We start from the raw sequence: 16,200 nt of genomic DNA, 5'->3' as shown, positions 1-16,200 counted from the left end.
TCAACTGTCTGTCAGTGGACTCAGCAGTGGGGCTCCAGCCCTTACGAATGCCCTCATGGGAATCCCTTTTGCTATTGGAGGGCACCAGCAAGAGAGTAGGAGCCAGGAGTGCCGGGGGGGCACTGAGAGTAGGAGCCAGGAGGGCACTGGAGAAGTGGATGATTGGGGCCGCTCTGTGCAATTCTATTGCACAGAGCAGATAAGTATAGAGATGTTTGTTGAAAACTTTTTCTTTTTGTTTTTATTTACAACCACTTTATTATTTGGATATTCAATCTTCTGCAGATGCAGGTTTTAGTCATAAGGTTCTCAAAGCAGCACTCTGAACTCGTGCCTTTTCACTACTGTTTTTTGGGCAGTTTTGTTTGCCCAATTGTTGCCTACCCTCTGTATTCATTGCTTGGGGACATCCCAGACGTATGAATAAGTCACCTGTGTTCTGTACTGTACAGTTAAGATAAAATAATTTTTGATTTGCTTGTAAATACCATATCTTGCAGTACAGGATACAGGCCACCCATCCTATCTTTCTTTGGTTCACGCTGCATTGCTTGCTGAAACCTGCAAGAAAAAAATGCAGAAAACTGAGGATTCACAGAGTGGAGTAGGGTTTTAAGGGAGGTGTCCTTAAAAACTTGCCGGGGTCCAATCACCTGAAGGTTTGCATCTGTAGTTATATAGTTATAAGATATGGAACTTACTGGTAAGTCTATTCCCCCCCCCCCCCTTTTTTTTGCACATTGGTTGTGTTGTATGGTCTGTCTAAATGCAAGGGGTGCCTAATACAATTCCTCTTTTTAATTGCATTGTTTTTTCTGATTGCAGACTCCTCTACATCTGAAAGCGAGTCAGAAGAAAATACAGAAACCGTGCCTGAGAAAGAAGAGGAGCCTTTGCCGAACGTTGAAAAAGAATCTGAGCAAAAACCAGAGAGTCCACCCGAGAAGATCCCAGAGCCAGAGGCCGCCCAGGTCATTTGTCCTGTAAAGGAGCAGGAAAACAGTCCAATAAAGCCAGCAGCAGAAACGCTAAAGCAAGAAGTGGAAGAGAGCGAGCAAATCGTTCAGATTTACGGGAAGCAAACAGAACAAATTGAAGAAATAAAGAAGGATGCAGAAAACCTGCCAAAGCCTAAGGGTAGAAGAAGTAAAACAAAGGAGCCTTCTCCAGAGAACCTTAAAACTCCACCGGCCACTCAGGAAGATACTGTGGTAGAACCTAGGGAAGAACCTGAAACCTTAGACTTTGTTGCATTTGCTACACTGCAAAGTAAGGAATGTCCCCTTAGCCCGAAGGATGTGGATCTGCCGAACGACCCACTGACTAAGGAAAAGAAAGGGTTTAAGAGGAAACCAGTGGAGCAAACCTCTCCAGAGAAAAAGCCTCGAACAGAGTGTGATCTGGAGCTGCCTGTTATCACACCTGAGGAGAAACCTACAGAGATTTGTGAGACTCAGGAAAACTTTGATGCCATTAAGGAGGAAGAGTTACATAATGTAAATGATGAAATGCCCTCCTTAACGGCCGAGTTAGAGCACGTACAGAGCATAAGGACTGAGGGCTATGACGTGCAACTGAATGACATTACTGGAATGTCCCAAAAGGAGGAACAAGACGATGCCATGCCTATGATTGGCCCCGAGACTCTGGTTTGCCATGAAGTAGATTTGGATGATTTTGATGAAAAAGACAAGCTAGAGGATATTCCCATAGAGAAAGCAGAGCCTGACACACAGACACTACTTGTCCCTACACTGCCACCTGCTGTCCAGACTCATAGCTACTCTGTGGCCTCTCCCCTTGCACTTAGCCATGATGAGTCTCACAGTATAAAGAGCGAGAGCGATATTACAATTGAAGTGGACAGTGTAGCTGAAGAATCGCAAGAAGGTCTTTGTGAGAGCGAGTCAGCAAATGGCTTTGAGGCCAGCACCACCTCCAGCAACTGCAGTATGACAGCACAACAAGAAGCAGAGCTGCGTGACAAAGGTATGTGTCATAATATTTTCATGTCTTTTTTTTTTCTGAGGTTCTCTACAGATATGCAATAGTGATTTTAACCTGTGCTAGCTTTCAGTGTTATGCATTGTTGGCTTCTTGAAGCTAAACTAAACCTGAATGTGGGTGTCGGAACTCTTGACCTACTGTCGCAAGTATAAATGACATTTTTACCTCCCAGACTGCTTCTGCCAAGCACTTGACAGGTCCATGTTCATCTTTTCCAACAATTCTTCCACACTGGGGTTCTTTTTCTTTAGCTATTGGATGTATTTCTTTCTGCATGTGCAATGGAGTTGCATCTTCTGGACGCCCCTAGACTTCATTTCAGGCATCTTACAAATGCCAGGCATATACACTGTAATTTCTACCAGGTAGGTAAAGGAGATTTTCTGGGCAGAAGAGATGTCCAAAGTCTCTCTTACCCAAAAAGCTCTACCTGCTGACAGTTTTTCAACTATAGTTCTCCTTTAACTTGCAGGTAAATCAGGACATTGTATGAGGTCTGAACATACACTCTATAGTGGTTAAAAAAATCCTGCCCCAGAGATGACGTTTTTGATTACTTATAATACAGGATCAGAGAGGGCATTTTTACAAGTGTTTTGTGTTTTTTTTACACCAGGGCATAAGCGGATAAGTGAGAGTAATCTTGGAACACTAGCAAAGAAACAGAAGCGAACACCAAAGCGATTGAGTGCTTCTTTGAAAATTGAAAAGAATGGGATAGGTGAGCAGCTTATCCTGTGTGTTTTGAAGTATTGAATTATCTATTGTGTAAATGTTTGCATGTTTAGTGGGCAGAGAATCTCCAATGGAAAGTCCCATATTTTTTTTTTTTTAAATAGGCTAAAAAAAAAAAAAAAAAAAAAAAGGTCCTGCTGAAATCCTCACATACTGCCAGTTATGACTTTTACCATACAGGCCCCTTTCACACTTGTGTCCTGAAAGTCACATGATTGATGTGATTTTGCAGCGACTTTGACAATGCCTGTGTAATCTTGAGGTCTATGGACCTCAAGTCACATCAAGGTCGGACCAAAGTAGTGCAGGGACTACTTTGAAGTCGCACAGATATGAATGGTACACATTTGAAGTCATGGGGTATGACTTGTGTGACTTAGGACTGCAAAGTCGCATGACAAGTGTGAAAGGGGCCTTGCACTATATTCTGCCCATCTAATTGGGTAGAAGCTAATATGATGCTTACACACACCTGGATGATCACATGTCGAGGAATGGCTACACAGGCCTCTTTTTTTTTTTTTTTTTTTTTTTTCTTCTTAAAAGCGGAACTTTACCAATAACAATTTGTTAAAAAATGTTCTTTAGCAAGGAACCTACATTTCACATTAATAATTATGCTTCCAAACTTAGTGTGTGCTGTAAATTGCCTCCAGCATTGTTACGGTTTCTTCATGCTGGAAGCTGCCATTTTGCTTAAAGTGGAACTTTACCCATAACAACTTGATAAAAAATAATGTTCTTTAGCAAGGAACATACATTTTACATTAAAAATGATGCTACTAAACTTGGTGTGTGCTGTAAATTTGCCTCCAGCAGTGTTCCAATTTCTTTTTGCTGAGGCCCAAAGGCTCAGCTTGATTGTGTTCTCAACCAAACTGTCAAACCATCAAATGGCTGGTGTCCTAACTGATCGCATGTACAGCACCATGGCAGTTGCAGTTCAAACAGAAGCTGTAAAGGATAGAAGGGTTTAATTCTTAGATTGTAAGCTCTAAGGAGCAGGGCCCTCTGATTCCTACTGTATTAAAGTGTATTGTATTTGTACTGTCTACCCTCAAGTTGTAAAGCACTACGTAAACTGTTGGCGCTATATAAATCCTGTATAATAATAATAATAAATTCCACTTTAAGGCTGTCAGCAGATTGGCCTCTACAAACTCAGCATTGCCTAAAAATGGAGAGCAACTGAGCATGTACAGAACAGAGTGAGACAGCCTATTACTGGATTTTAAATCATATAGGGACTTTGTTTTAATGTTTTACGTAGCTATACCTGCAAAAGGGGCCAGCCTGAAGCCAGCCTTATAGCAGGACTTGATTTTCTGACTAAAGTTCCACTTTAAGCCCAGAGCCCCAGAACAACAGTAAATCCTAAAGCTGAACTAAACCCATCGATTTTAATGGTTTCCAAAAAAAGTTACATTCCTAAAATGCTGGGATTGCAAACTGTCAATTTTTTTTTGTGTCCTCAACCAAGCTGTCAACTCATCAAATGGCTGGTGTCAACTGATCACATGTGCAGCACCATGACAGTTGCAGATCAAACAGATGGCAGCTTTCTTGGCTGTAAAGGATAGGAGAATTTAATTCTGCCTTAACCACTTCCAGCCCAAAGATATCATATGGACTTTAAGTAGGGATATCATCTACAGGCATCATTCAGATACCATCTTTTTTGGCCGGTGATTCTGTGCACCGTAGGAACAATCATAGCGGCAGTTCAGCCACTTGATTGTTCTTGCAATGCATCTCCGGGCTCGCCCGTGCGATCGGCGAGCCCAGAGAACGAATCTGTCACCGCCAGAAGTTGATCATAGAGATTTCTGGTGACCAGAGGCCCGGGCGCGACGTTATGACGTCACGTCCGGGCCAGCAGTAATAAACCTTGCTGGGGATGTGGCTGGAAAGGCCGAGACAGTGTGTTGTTTTTTTTTTTTGTTTGTTTTTTGATTTTATCTCGGTCTTTCCAGCCTGGAGGAGAGCTCTGGAGTCTTATAGACCCCAGATCTCTCCATAAACAGGACCTGTCACACACTGTTCCTATTACAGGGGATGATTACATTCCTTGTAATAGGAATAAAAGTGATTAAAAAAAAATTTAAAGAGAGTGTAGAAATAAAAAAAAAATAAACAATAGAAAAAATATTTTTTAAAGCGCCCCTGTCAGAATGTTCCCTGAGAGGGATCCCCTTTGTCCCTGCTGTAAACTCCAACTGGGTTCCTACATGCATATGTTCTGGGACTGCCCTGTGATTGTGTCATACTGGCAGGCTGTTTTTTTTTTTTTTTTTGTGTCATATTGTGGTCTGCAGTTTTAAAGCGTGACATGTTGGGTATCTATTTACTCGGCGTAACATCATCTTTCACAATATACAGAAAAATTGGGCTAACTTTACTGTTTTTGTTTTGTATAAATTCATGAAACATTCCTACGCAAATACCGCGTGACGAAATAGTTGCAACAATTGCCATTTTATTCCCTAGAGCAGGGATATGCAATTAGCGGACCTCCAGCTGTTGTAAAACTACAAGTCCCATCATTCCTCTGCCTCTGGGTGTCATGCTTGTGGCTGTCAGTGTCTTGCTATGCCTCATGGGACTTGTAGTTCTGCAACAGCTGGAGGTCTGCTAATTGCATATCCCTGCCCTATAGTCTCTGCTAATAAACATATATAACGTTTGGTAGTTCTGAGTAATTTTCTAGCAAAAAAAATTCTGATTTTTACATGTAGGAGAGGAGTGCCAGAATATGGAAGTGGTTAAAGAGAAGCTCCAGGTTTCTTCAGAATAAAAAATAAAAGTCAGCAGCTACCAATACTGTAGCTGCTGACTTTTACTATTAGGACACTTCGCTGTCCACGAATCAAGCGAATCTTCACCCCAGCTCATTTTTCTATCGGCTCTCGGGTGCTACCGCCACCATTTCTTATGTGCATGCACGTTGCTCTTTGTGAATAGCCCAGCGGCGGGAAAGGAGGAGGGGGGCCGAACTGCCAGGTGACTTCGCCGCAGCGAGATCAGCCAGAAGTGGGAATGAGTACCTGTATACCCAGGTACCCGCTGCCCCCCCAAAAGGTGCCTAATGTGGTAGCGAAGGGAGGGGGGGGGACAAGCAGAGCTTCCCCTTTTTAAGTGGAGCTCCGCTTTAAGGATGTCAGCAGATTGGCCTCTTCAAACTTGGCAGTGCCTAAAAATGAGGAGCAACTGAGCATGTGCAGAGATTTTAATCAGTATAAACACAGATTAAAAATGTTTTCATAGTTATACCTGCAAAAGTGGCTAGCCTGAAGTGATCTAGCAGGACCTAATTATCTGACTAAAGTTCCACTTTAAACAACTTGTGTTTCATGGGTTGGATTGACGTTTATTAGTTAGAACTGCTGATGGCTCTTGTGTAACAGTTCTTCTCTAACAGTTTATAATAATAATTATTTTTTTTTTGATAGGCCAAAGCAGTGACAGTGAAGACCTTTCTGCACTGGATAGCTCAAGTAAATGTACTGCAGTTAAACACATCAACATCCCCAAGCCTCAAAAGATCACAAGGTCGCCAGCTAGAATCACATCACCTCATATAAAAGACATTGAAAAAGACAAACATCGAGAGAAACACCAGCACTCCCCAAGAGCGTACAAATGGACATTTCCACTCAGTAAGTCATCAATGTAATACAAATGAAAATAATGTAAAGGCTAACTTCAACTTCAAATATTTGTATGTATATTTAGTTTTCATGTTTGAAACTGAGGATTTGCATGGCTTCTGTATCTCAGACACTCCAGTGGATATTTTTCATTGTAGTACTTTGTGTGTCTGCCACAGTTGGGTGGAAATTATAATTCTGATGGAGTATGTCCCTGTCTTAGATGCAGTGCAGAATACTCATAGAACTTAAATATTAGTTTTATGTGAAGTGTGCCTTTTATCTGGCTTGGCTTTGCCTTTTACATGAGTAAACTCCCATGCATGATTTTTACCTATGGGTACAGTAAATATATCCTAAACGTGCACCATTTAGGAGATATTTACTTTAGATGCAGCCGGTGACATCACCGGAGCATGCGCTTTGAAGGAACAGCATACCCGTGACTCGGCCATTCATATCACTGAAGCCCGCGAACCCAGAAGGAAGACCGGGTGAAGGTGGAAGTGTTTTCAGTGGTGACGATGCGCTGCTGGGGGGCTTCGTTTTCAGGTAAGTCTGTCATAACATGTTAGTATGCGATGCATACTAGCACATTATAACTTAAACTGTCTGGTGCCAATTTATTTTTATTTTTATTCTTTTATGCCGTTTACTACCGTTTTCTAGGAAATCTATGGTCACAACATACGTGTTCATTTTAAAACATCAGCACTGTAATAGCAATACAAACAGTAGTTATTATTGACAATCCAATATAAGCTGTCTTGAAAAATCTCTTTTCATATCATTGGTGCTGCCTGTCTGCTGGCCATCTCTTTCCACAACTACCTGTATTCCCTGCATGTTTTGAAGTTTCTCCTCTGTTCTTTACCTTCGATTTCTGAGGACTGCATATCCCACTTTTACCTCACCACCTGCAAGCAGCACCTCTGTAGTTCAGAGAGGCTATGTTGAAGATCTGAAAAGGGCAAAATATCTAACTGTGTAATGTATTATTTGTCTGACACTTTGTACTTTCCCCAAAATTCATATAATTTTGATTACCTCTCTAGGTGGTCCTTTAATATTGTGAGTATATAGGAAAAAGTCACCCTGAATGGATCAGTATTTATATAAAAAGAACCTGTCAGTAAAGTAATATGAGAGCTGCCTTTTAATGTAGCTTGCTGCTGAGCGGTCATCCTCGTCCATTCTAGTTTTCTTGATGAGCCATAATTTGGACACTTGATAGGCATATTCTTGTTCTATAAATAAGTCGGCAAAAGGTGGCCTTCATGTTTTTGTCTCCGTTACTTTTAGGCTCTGACTTGCTTTTCAGTTTGTGGAAGATTCAGTGGAACTCCCTTTCGCGCCTCTGCTCACTTTTGCTATAATAATCTTATCAAATGTAATGTTTATTCTATAATGTGTAACACAGTTTAAAAGAGGAGTGCGGGTTTACAAAAAAAACCTATAGTATCTACTAACCTAGATGGCTGCAGCAAGGTATCTGATGCCACAGCTGTCCCCTGACTCTACACCAAGAACTGACCAATGGAAGACCGCTGATTGCTCAGTTCTCAGTCTTTAGTAAGCAGACAGTCGTCGGCTCTGTGCTCTGCCATTTAAGCGCTCACCGGAGCACTGGGCCATGTTAGGGGTGGGAGCGACTGGCTCAAGCGGTGCACTGCTGGTCAGGCATTTGGGTGGATTCCCACATTATTGTCAGGATCTCTGTAGGGCCTGAACCAGTTCTGTCATGGGCTTTCACCCACTGTCGGCTGAAGCTGGGAAACAGGAGTGCAGAACTAAATGCATGCCTGTGATCCCAGGAGAAGTGTAGCCAAAAAAGCCCTGGCCATACTTATCCTTTTAAGTATATTGCATTCAGCATGCTCAGAATTAAGACAATGATCTGCACCTGCTCAAGCATTTATATAATTAGTTGTAGCATAATGTGGGGGGTCAGCTTCCTTAATTTAATCAATTGTTACTTCACAATTTTGATGCACTTTAAGACCCGAAGCCATAGTAAAAGAAACTGTCCATTGTGACTATCCTGCAGCTCATCCCAGGCTGATATATAATTTGGATTTAACCATTATAAATCATGATTTATAGACCATGTCTAGTAAGAACTATAAGGAATTAAGGTCATGCCATGAATGAATCTATGTATCTAGACAAGTATCATTAAGCTGAGATCAAAGTATTTGAGTGCATTATCAATGAAATGGGTTTCCTTTTGAGCTTGTTCTATTTTAGTGGAATACCCTGGTAATGAGGGAGTGTAACAATCCACTGTTATCAACTGCTTTTTTCATGTTCAGTTTGACATTTTATTGAGGGCTTACAGTGTGTGCTAAGCTTTGCTTTGTGAGGTACTGTGACGCAATATTTCCCTTGGAATGTTGTTTTAACGAAGTGGTTGAGTGATTGGAATTGCATAAGAGGATTTCCATATATTTCTGTGTAATTTCCATTTGTTTTATGAACTCATTGGCTGTATGTAACATTGTAGACTGGATGGACTTTTCCAGGCTGGGTTCAGACTGGAGCACAGAGCGGTTCACATCAGGGGTCACTTTCGTCTCCATTTACTGTTTCAGGTTCGATTTCAGCCCAAATTTTTGGCTGAATTCGGACCTGAAAAGGACCAGAAGACGCACAGGACTCCTGTGCAATCCACACCAAAGCCGCTCCGGAGATGTGTGAACCGGCTCCATAGAGAACCAGTCACAATCTCCTAACATGCAAATTGGATGCGGGGGGAAATTCACAGAGACAGAAGGAGAGCAGCGTCATCTAAGTGCAGCATTATTACGATTGGATAGCCTGATGGAGTACACATGCTCCGAACGCGCGCTCCTCCCCGCTCTCTCTCCAATCAGAAGTGATGTACTCCGCTGTCTGTGAGCAGTCCTGAGTGTCTGGAAGCGCTGGGAACCACCGGCGTCTCTGGACTTATCAGCTGCCTCTTCACCAGTGAGAGGATCTTCTTCCCCACGAGCGGATGAACCACATTATTAATCCCACATGTGCTGACATCTCATACATCCTGTGAGTTACCAATTGTCTTTTATTAAAATGTCTTAATGCTGCACTTAGATGGCGCTGCTCTCCTTCTGTCTAATCCTGAAATCTTACAGCATATGCTTTGAAGTTGGGACTACTATTCTGATATTACACAAATATAACATAACATTTGTGTGTGTTTCTTTTTTTTCCCCCCAACAGATGAATTAGAGACTATGTCTGGGACAGAGAGGATAGTCTTCCTCCAAGACAAATTACAAGAAATCAGAAAATATTATATGTCTTTAAAGTCTGAAGTAGCCACAATAGACAGACGGCGGAAACGGTTAAAAAAGAAAGACCGTGAAAGTGAGTTGTTCATTTTATTTAATCTCTCTTGGTAGATATTTTGATACAATAACATGATAGTCTTTTCCATGTTTTCACGTAATAAATGTTCACGTATATTTTAATAGCATAGAACACAATCATCGTCCCCCCGTCCCCCCAACTACCAATCCTATTCAGCCCATGTCCACTTATGTTTTGTGGTTAATTTTTTTTTTTTTTTTTTTTAATGCTTGGATGGCTTTTTAGGCCTTAGGGTCTTTATTTCCGTAAAATATTAATACCCTTCCTATGAGGGCCAAGCTGCCCGGTCTGTGTCAATGTATGCAGACAAGGCTGCTCGGGAGCAAGCCCGCACATGTGCCCCCATAGGAAGTGGCTTCCTATGAGAGTACTTGCCAAAGAGGAGGAGCCAGGAGCGCCGGCGGGGGACCCCAGAAGAAGAGGATTGGGGCTGCTCTGTGCAAAACCATTGCTCAGAGCAGGTAAGTATGACATGTTTATTTTATATAAGGAAAAAAAAACAGTTAAAAACCTTTTAAGCTTTGAAAGTTAGAAGCTAATTTTTTGCCATGCACAGCTGCACTGGATTCTTGGTGCTCCAGTCTTAGTAAATTCCCCACTGTAAGTCATGTTGGTGATAAATATATATTTACTGACAAAGGTAAGCGAAGATGTATCTGTTGGAATAAGCTAGGCATGTATAAGCAAATAAAGTTGAATGGTATTGTTCCATAGTTTTTTTTCAAAGCCATTTTCTCAAAAGTTCACACAGTTGAAATATGTTTCTGTATATTTTAGTGTAAACCTAACTGGTGTTTTTTTTTTTTTTTTTTTTTCTCTTTAGTTTCCAATACAGGAGCATCAATGTCTTCAGCATCTTCAGAAACCGGAATGAGCCCTTCATCCTCTTCTCCCCCACAAAACACGCTTGCTTTAGAGTGCAGGTGATATACGACCTCACCTTCCTCCTTCAGCAATCGCTGCCATGGACACTTTTCCCCTCTCCCCTTTAATCCAACCACGCAAAGCACTCATCTGGTCTGACATTGCCAAGAATTTTTCTTTCCAATTCCCTCTGCTGGATTGCATTTATTTTCTTCCATTTCATTTTTTTTTCTTTTTTTTTTTTTTATTCTTAATAAATCAAATATTTAATTAGGAATAGGAGACTAGCAGTCAGTATGCCACAATGGCTTCTTGTTTAGTCTAAACAGAAGAATGACATTTTTAGAAAACTTGACAAATGTCTGAATAAAAAAATTCAGGATCCCCTATAAAATATCCCCTTCTCTGGCCCGGTACAAGAAAACATGCAAGTGCATAAAACTAATGACCGTGCTCTTTAAAAGAGAAAAAAAGAAGAAGACAGTAAATAAGTCACAACAGTGGCTGCACTTTTTTTAACAGCTGCTGGGATGTCCTAGTGTTTGTTTTTTGAAAGCACTTGCAATATACAGATAAACTGCCAAAGTTCAATGTGTTCAGCAGAGTGCCCAGTTTTAAAGCTGTACTCAAGACAAAATAAATTGTGAAAGGGAATGTAGTGGACTGAAAACTACATTTAAAAAATAGTCTTCCACTTTTTTTACAAGAATTTAGAGCACAGAATTATGCAACTATTTTAAATGTTTATTAAATGTTTACAGTGGAATTGTGAATAGGTTTTCAGTGAACTATATTATCCCTTTGCAAATCTATTTTGTCTTTTTCTATGTAATTTCAGAGTTTTTATTTTGTTACAAAAAAGAAAGACAAAAAGAAAATATATGACAACAGCAAACTTATTTAACAAGATTTCTAAAGCTGAATTTTTTTTTTTTGTGTAAAATAAGGTATTATCTTGCAACTTGTTAAATATATTTATTCAGACATTGGATGTTGTATTTTTATGTATTTTTTAAAATATTAATAAAAAGAAAAAAAATAAGAGAAGGGTCTAGCTTAGTTCTCTTTTCCAATACAAATGTAGCTCTTAAACACAATCTTCTCTGCTCAGCTCTACAACATTGTAAAAAATGTTAGTAGTTTTTATTTTTATTTTTATTTTTTGTCATTTGGCAGTTTTCTCCATTTTATCTTCTATCTTTTTTTTTACTACATTATGTAGCTCTTCATTTTTTTTTTTTTTACTCAGTTTTATATACTGCCGGATTATTTTTTTTTCTCTAACTATTGAGGAAAGGTTTATCTCCAGTTGTTGAGATGCAGCATTACAGTAAGAGACTGTGGGTCATTCCATAGACTAAGACATATTGTAAATAGATTTTCCTGATGCCTGTATTTAAAGAGTTTTTGCATATACATTATGTACAAAAGTGATTTTTTTAATCAATTTTTTTATTCATATTTGTACATTAAAAGGGTTTTTAACCCCTTTTTCTTCTGTGTTTAATATACTCTAGAATAATGTAGATTCTCTCTTTAGACCAGTGTTTCTCAAACTTCCTCCTTGAGATACCTGAATAGGTTGTATATTGGGGGAACCAGCTATATACATATAATTTTTAGATTTATGATCAATGTAAATGCATTTGGCATCACATCAAAGATGAGTACTTTTTTTGTTTTTTCTTTTCTAGATTTTATTTGTGTTAGCAGTCTTGCAACTTTATCTAAACTTGCCAAAAGTTGGGACTAAGCAACAAGGGCATTTTAGTTTTGCTACCCATGCGACCAAGGATTGTTTGTGATCACCAAACACGGTGACATTGGAATTCTATGGAATGAGCTACAAAACAGGGTGTTCCACAAAAGCAAGTTTTAGATCCTGTTGCTGGGGTGCCAAGGTTTCCATGTGACCAACCAAAAGCTTTGAATAAGAAGCAATGAAATGTGGCTTGCTACACAGCTTTTGCAGATCATTGCAAACATTTGTACAATTTGCACTTTTCTCTGCAAGCCATAACATTGCCTCTTGGTCTAAATTGTGTGTGTGGTCACAAGGCACTGGCAGCAATTCTTGTGATTAATCATCCTTGTAGTGGTGCACTACCCCAAGAAAAATGTATCCACTATGGGTGGAGTTGGGTAGGGACCATCAGTAGTCTTGGATTCCACGTTGCCTGAATCTCCCGAATAATGGTGACAGTCCAGTCTTGGCCTTTCCGCTGAGCCTTCCTGTGTCACCAGCTAAAGTGAATTCCTCAATTATTCCTATCGGGATTCCACTGAAGGGAATGTAAAGCTGGGTATACGCGTTGAGTTTTTTTCATTCAACCCCCTGGTATATAAAAGAAAAAACGCACAGGTCCCAAATCCACACAGGCGATCTCTCTCACTGCGTTGTGTCAGAATACACAAATCAGCACTATCAGCCTTTGCTTGCAGGTTTTCCAGCAGGACTGTTTGACAGAATCCGGTCTAACAATTGGCTTCTGTTGAACATAGGGAGCTACATACAGACTGCAATTCAGCCGGTACCTGCTGAACCAGTTGAATTTTGATGCATGCATACCCAGCTTAAGTGTTTGCTCTTTGCGTTCGTAAGTGGATTGTACTTAAAGCATAACTAAAGGCAAAACTTTTTCTGTGGAGAGGGATTAGAACACCTGTCAGTTTTTATTGCTTTCCGTGCCCTCATGAGGGAGATTTACCCTCTCAATTAGTCCTGTTAGCCATTTCATTGAAAGTGAAAGAAAATCCCCAAATTTGGGTTTTCCCCAAAAAAGTAATAGATGGGAAATCTCCTAATTATTTTGCATCACTTCCTGTTTTGGCTATGGGATGGAGTTTAACTGCTTCAGCCCCGGAAGATTTTACCCCACTTCCTGACCAGACCACTTTGCGCGATTCGGCACTGCGTCGCTTTGACAATTGCACGGTCGCGCGACGTTGCACCCAAACAAAATTGACGTCCTTTTTTTTCTCACAAATAGAGCTTTCTTTTGGTGGTATTTGATCATCTCTGCAGTTTTTATTTTTTGAGCTATAAACAAAAAAAGAGCAACAATTTTGAAAAAAACGCAATATTTTTTGCAATAATAAATATCCCCCAAAAATATATAAAAAAACTATTTTTTTTTCCTCAGTTTAGGCCAATATATATTCTTCTACATAATTTTTGGTAATAAAAATCGCAATAAGCGTATATTGATTGTTTTGCACAAAAGTTATAGTGTCTACAATTATGGCATTTTTATTATTATTTTTTTTTTTTTATTAGTAATGGCGGCGATCTGCGATTTTTATCGGGTCTGCGACATTATGACGGACACATCAGACATTTTTTACACTATTTTGGGACCATTGTCATTTATACAGCGATCAGTGCTATAAAAATGCATTGATTACTGTGTAAATGACACTGGCAGGGAAGGGGTTAACCACTAGGGGGCGATGAAGAGGTTAAGTGTGTCGTAGAGTGATTTTAACTGTGGGTGGATGGGCTTCAACTTACATGACCGTGATCACTGCTCTCAATGACAGGGAGCAGTGATCTCTGTCATGACACAAGGCAGAACAGGGAAATGCCTTGTTTACACAGGCACTAACCCGTTCTGTGGCTCCGTGACACGATCACTGGGAGACCAGCGGACATAGAGTCCGCCGGTCATGCTGTAAGCAGCGGGCGCGCACCTTTTAGCCCCTGCTCTTAAAGGGGACGTACAGGTACGTCCATTTGCCCACCGCTGCCATTATGCCAACGTATATCGCCGTGCAGGGTAGTGGTTAAGTAAATCTTCCTAATGGGGCACAGACAGAGAAAAGTAAACCAACAAAGGTTATAACCCTCCCTTACTTTATCCAAAATGGGGGGAAAAAAAAGGTTTGCCTATAGTTCCACTTCAATTAGATATGGAGAATGCACTACAGAGGGTGACGCTGAACATCCAGGTCCCATTCCTACTATAGTGCGCTTTGGTAATTTATGTGCTGTAACATGCTGTTCTGCGTGTTGAGAGACATTGTGTTACAGTATTCTATTTCTTTTGAATGGGCCTCCATGCAGAAAAATCGCTCTAGCAGGTTTTTTTTCATCATCACCACACACAGCATCCCACATCATCTGCTGTGTGCACTGTAACGCAAATGCTTGGTGTATGTGCATTGGAGTGCTATTCAAAATAAATGAATTTGTGTTGCAGTGCACAGTACCGCATGTCTTTCTGCAGTGCCCTAGGGGTGAACAAGCCCTCAGCTGACAACTTTACAGAGCTGTGTGCTGAGGAAGATGCCATATTTTAAATAGCATATATATGATGACAACTTTTTTCAGAGGGTTGCTTGGTAGATGTTTTGGCACCCCAAGCACTTAGTCTGTGTGTGCTGTGCAGCTCTGTACACATGCATGCTTTATGTACTTTGTGGCCCAAGTTTGGTATGGCATATTCAGGCCAAGGCTGCCTATTACTCATTATCCTGGTAGGTCCTGACAGCAGAGTGTCTCAACTGGAACATAACCCTAACACATTGGGCCCTTCTGCATCCGTCTCACCTTGTTCCATCCAAATGGGATAATTGACTTGCGATGGATCCCTGCATTGGTTGTGGTCACATGTGTCTTGTAGCTCACTGCATAGAGCCGCACTAAAGCTGGCCATACATTCTACAAATTTCTTATTCTTTTTTATTTAGATTTACATTCAACTATGTAGTGCAAGGTCCTGCCTGATTGCATACAAATTGAAAGTGTTTAGGTTTAACCTCCATATTATATGGTTTTGGTAAATCTAAAGGAAAATTGTACAAGACAATTGTGCAATGTATTGCCAGCCTTAATCTATTCTGTAAGCAACTGTGGATAGTTTTTGCTTGTCCAACTAACAATGAGCTGTGTAGTTTAGCCTCCCGAAGCTAGTTTTTGGCTGAATTGTACTGAGAACAGAAGTCAGAAACCACTTTGGCTTCTATAGAGGAAACCATTCACAAGTGCTAATAATAAGCCAAATACTAGCAATGGGTTGAAATACTGAAGAATAACTGTTCTTTGTTTTTTCTCCTCATTTTGCTGCATTGTGAATTTGTGAGTTTCTTTCCAGCACAGAAAATATAACTTCTCCGCTGCCAGAGGGGTTATCCAGAAAGTACTCCTGTAATATGCACTTTTTTTCTGTCTTTCTTAAACAACGAAGATGTGTGTATGTAAACAGCGCTCATTGAAAGAGCTTCAATAAAGGCCATGGTTTAAACTTGGGCATTTTATGCTGCTTTATTACATAACGCCTCGCCTGACAAAGCTGCATTTGTTAACGTTAAACTCAACTTTTTTTTGTTTTATATATATATACATCACTTATTCTCTTATGCATTCCCCATGGGAATGTATAGAGAAAAGCACTCCAGAGATAGGAACCAGGAGAACTGAATCACAGACAAAGCTCCTATTAGGGCCAGATGTAGGGTAGAGAAAAAAAAAATTAGTACACCTCTGCAGTACTTGCACATTTTTTTTTTTTTGCTTTATCCCTTTACAGATGCTGAAAATGCAGAGAAACATCTGTTCTGCCAGAAATCCAGGCAGCTT

The 16,200-nt window shown here is 40.3% G+C and overlaps 1 protein-coding gene across 4 annotated transcripts in view; it reads left to right on the top strand.

Moving 5' to 3' along the window:
• The window catches only part of ARID4A (AT-rich interaction domain 4A), a 115,294-nt gene extending 99,429 nt beyond the window's left edge, over positions 1-15,865 (top strand). For all 4 annotated transcript variants that reach the window (XM_073609421.1, XM_073609419.1, XM_073609417.1 and 1 more), the window contains 5 exons: positions 826-1,989; positions 2,624-2,728; positions 6,192-6,398; positions 9,609-9,755; positions 10,582-15,865. In XM_073609421.1, the coding sequence (XP_073465522.1) occupies positions 826-1,989; positions 2,624-2,728; positions 6,192-6,398; positions 9,609-9,755; positions 10,582-10,685 (1,727 nt within the window). In that variant the 3' untranslated portion in view covers positions 10,686-15,865. The remainder of the gene's footprint in view (positions 1-825; positions 1,990-2,623; positions 2,729-6,191; positions 6,399-9,608; positions 9,756-10,581) is intronic.
• Positions 15,866-16,200: the final 335 nt, after the last annotated feature.

The sequence above is a fragment of the Aquarana catesbeiana genome, linkage group LG13 (assembly GCF_042186555.1).
Source record: "Aquarana catesbeiana isolate 2022-GZ linkage group LG13, ASM4218655v1, whole genome shotgun sequence".
Taxonomy (NCBI): Eukaryota; Metazoa; Chordata; class Amphibia; order Anura; family Ranidae; genus Aquarana; species Aquarana catesbeiana.
Note: the sequence above shows the minus strand (reverse complement) of the source record. Positions and strands in the feature narration are given on the sequence as shown.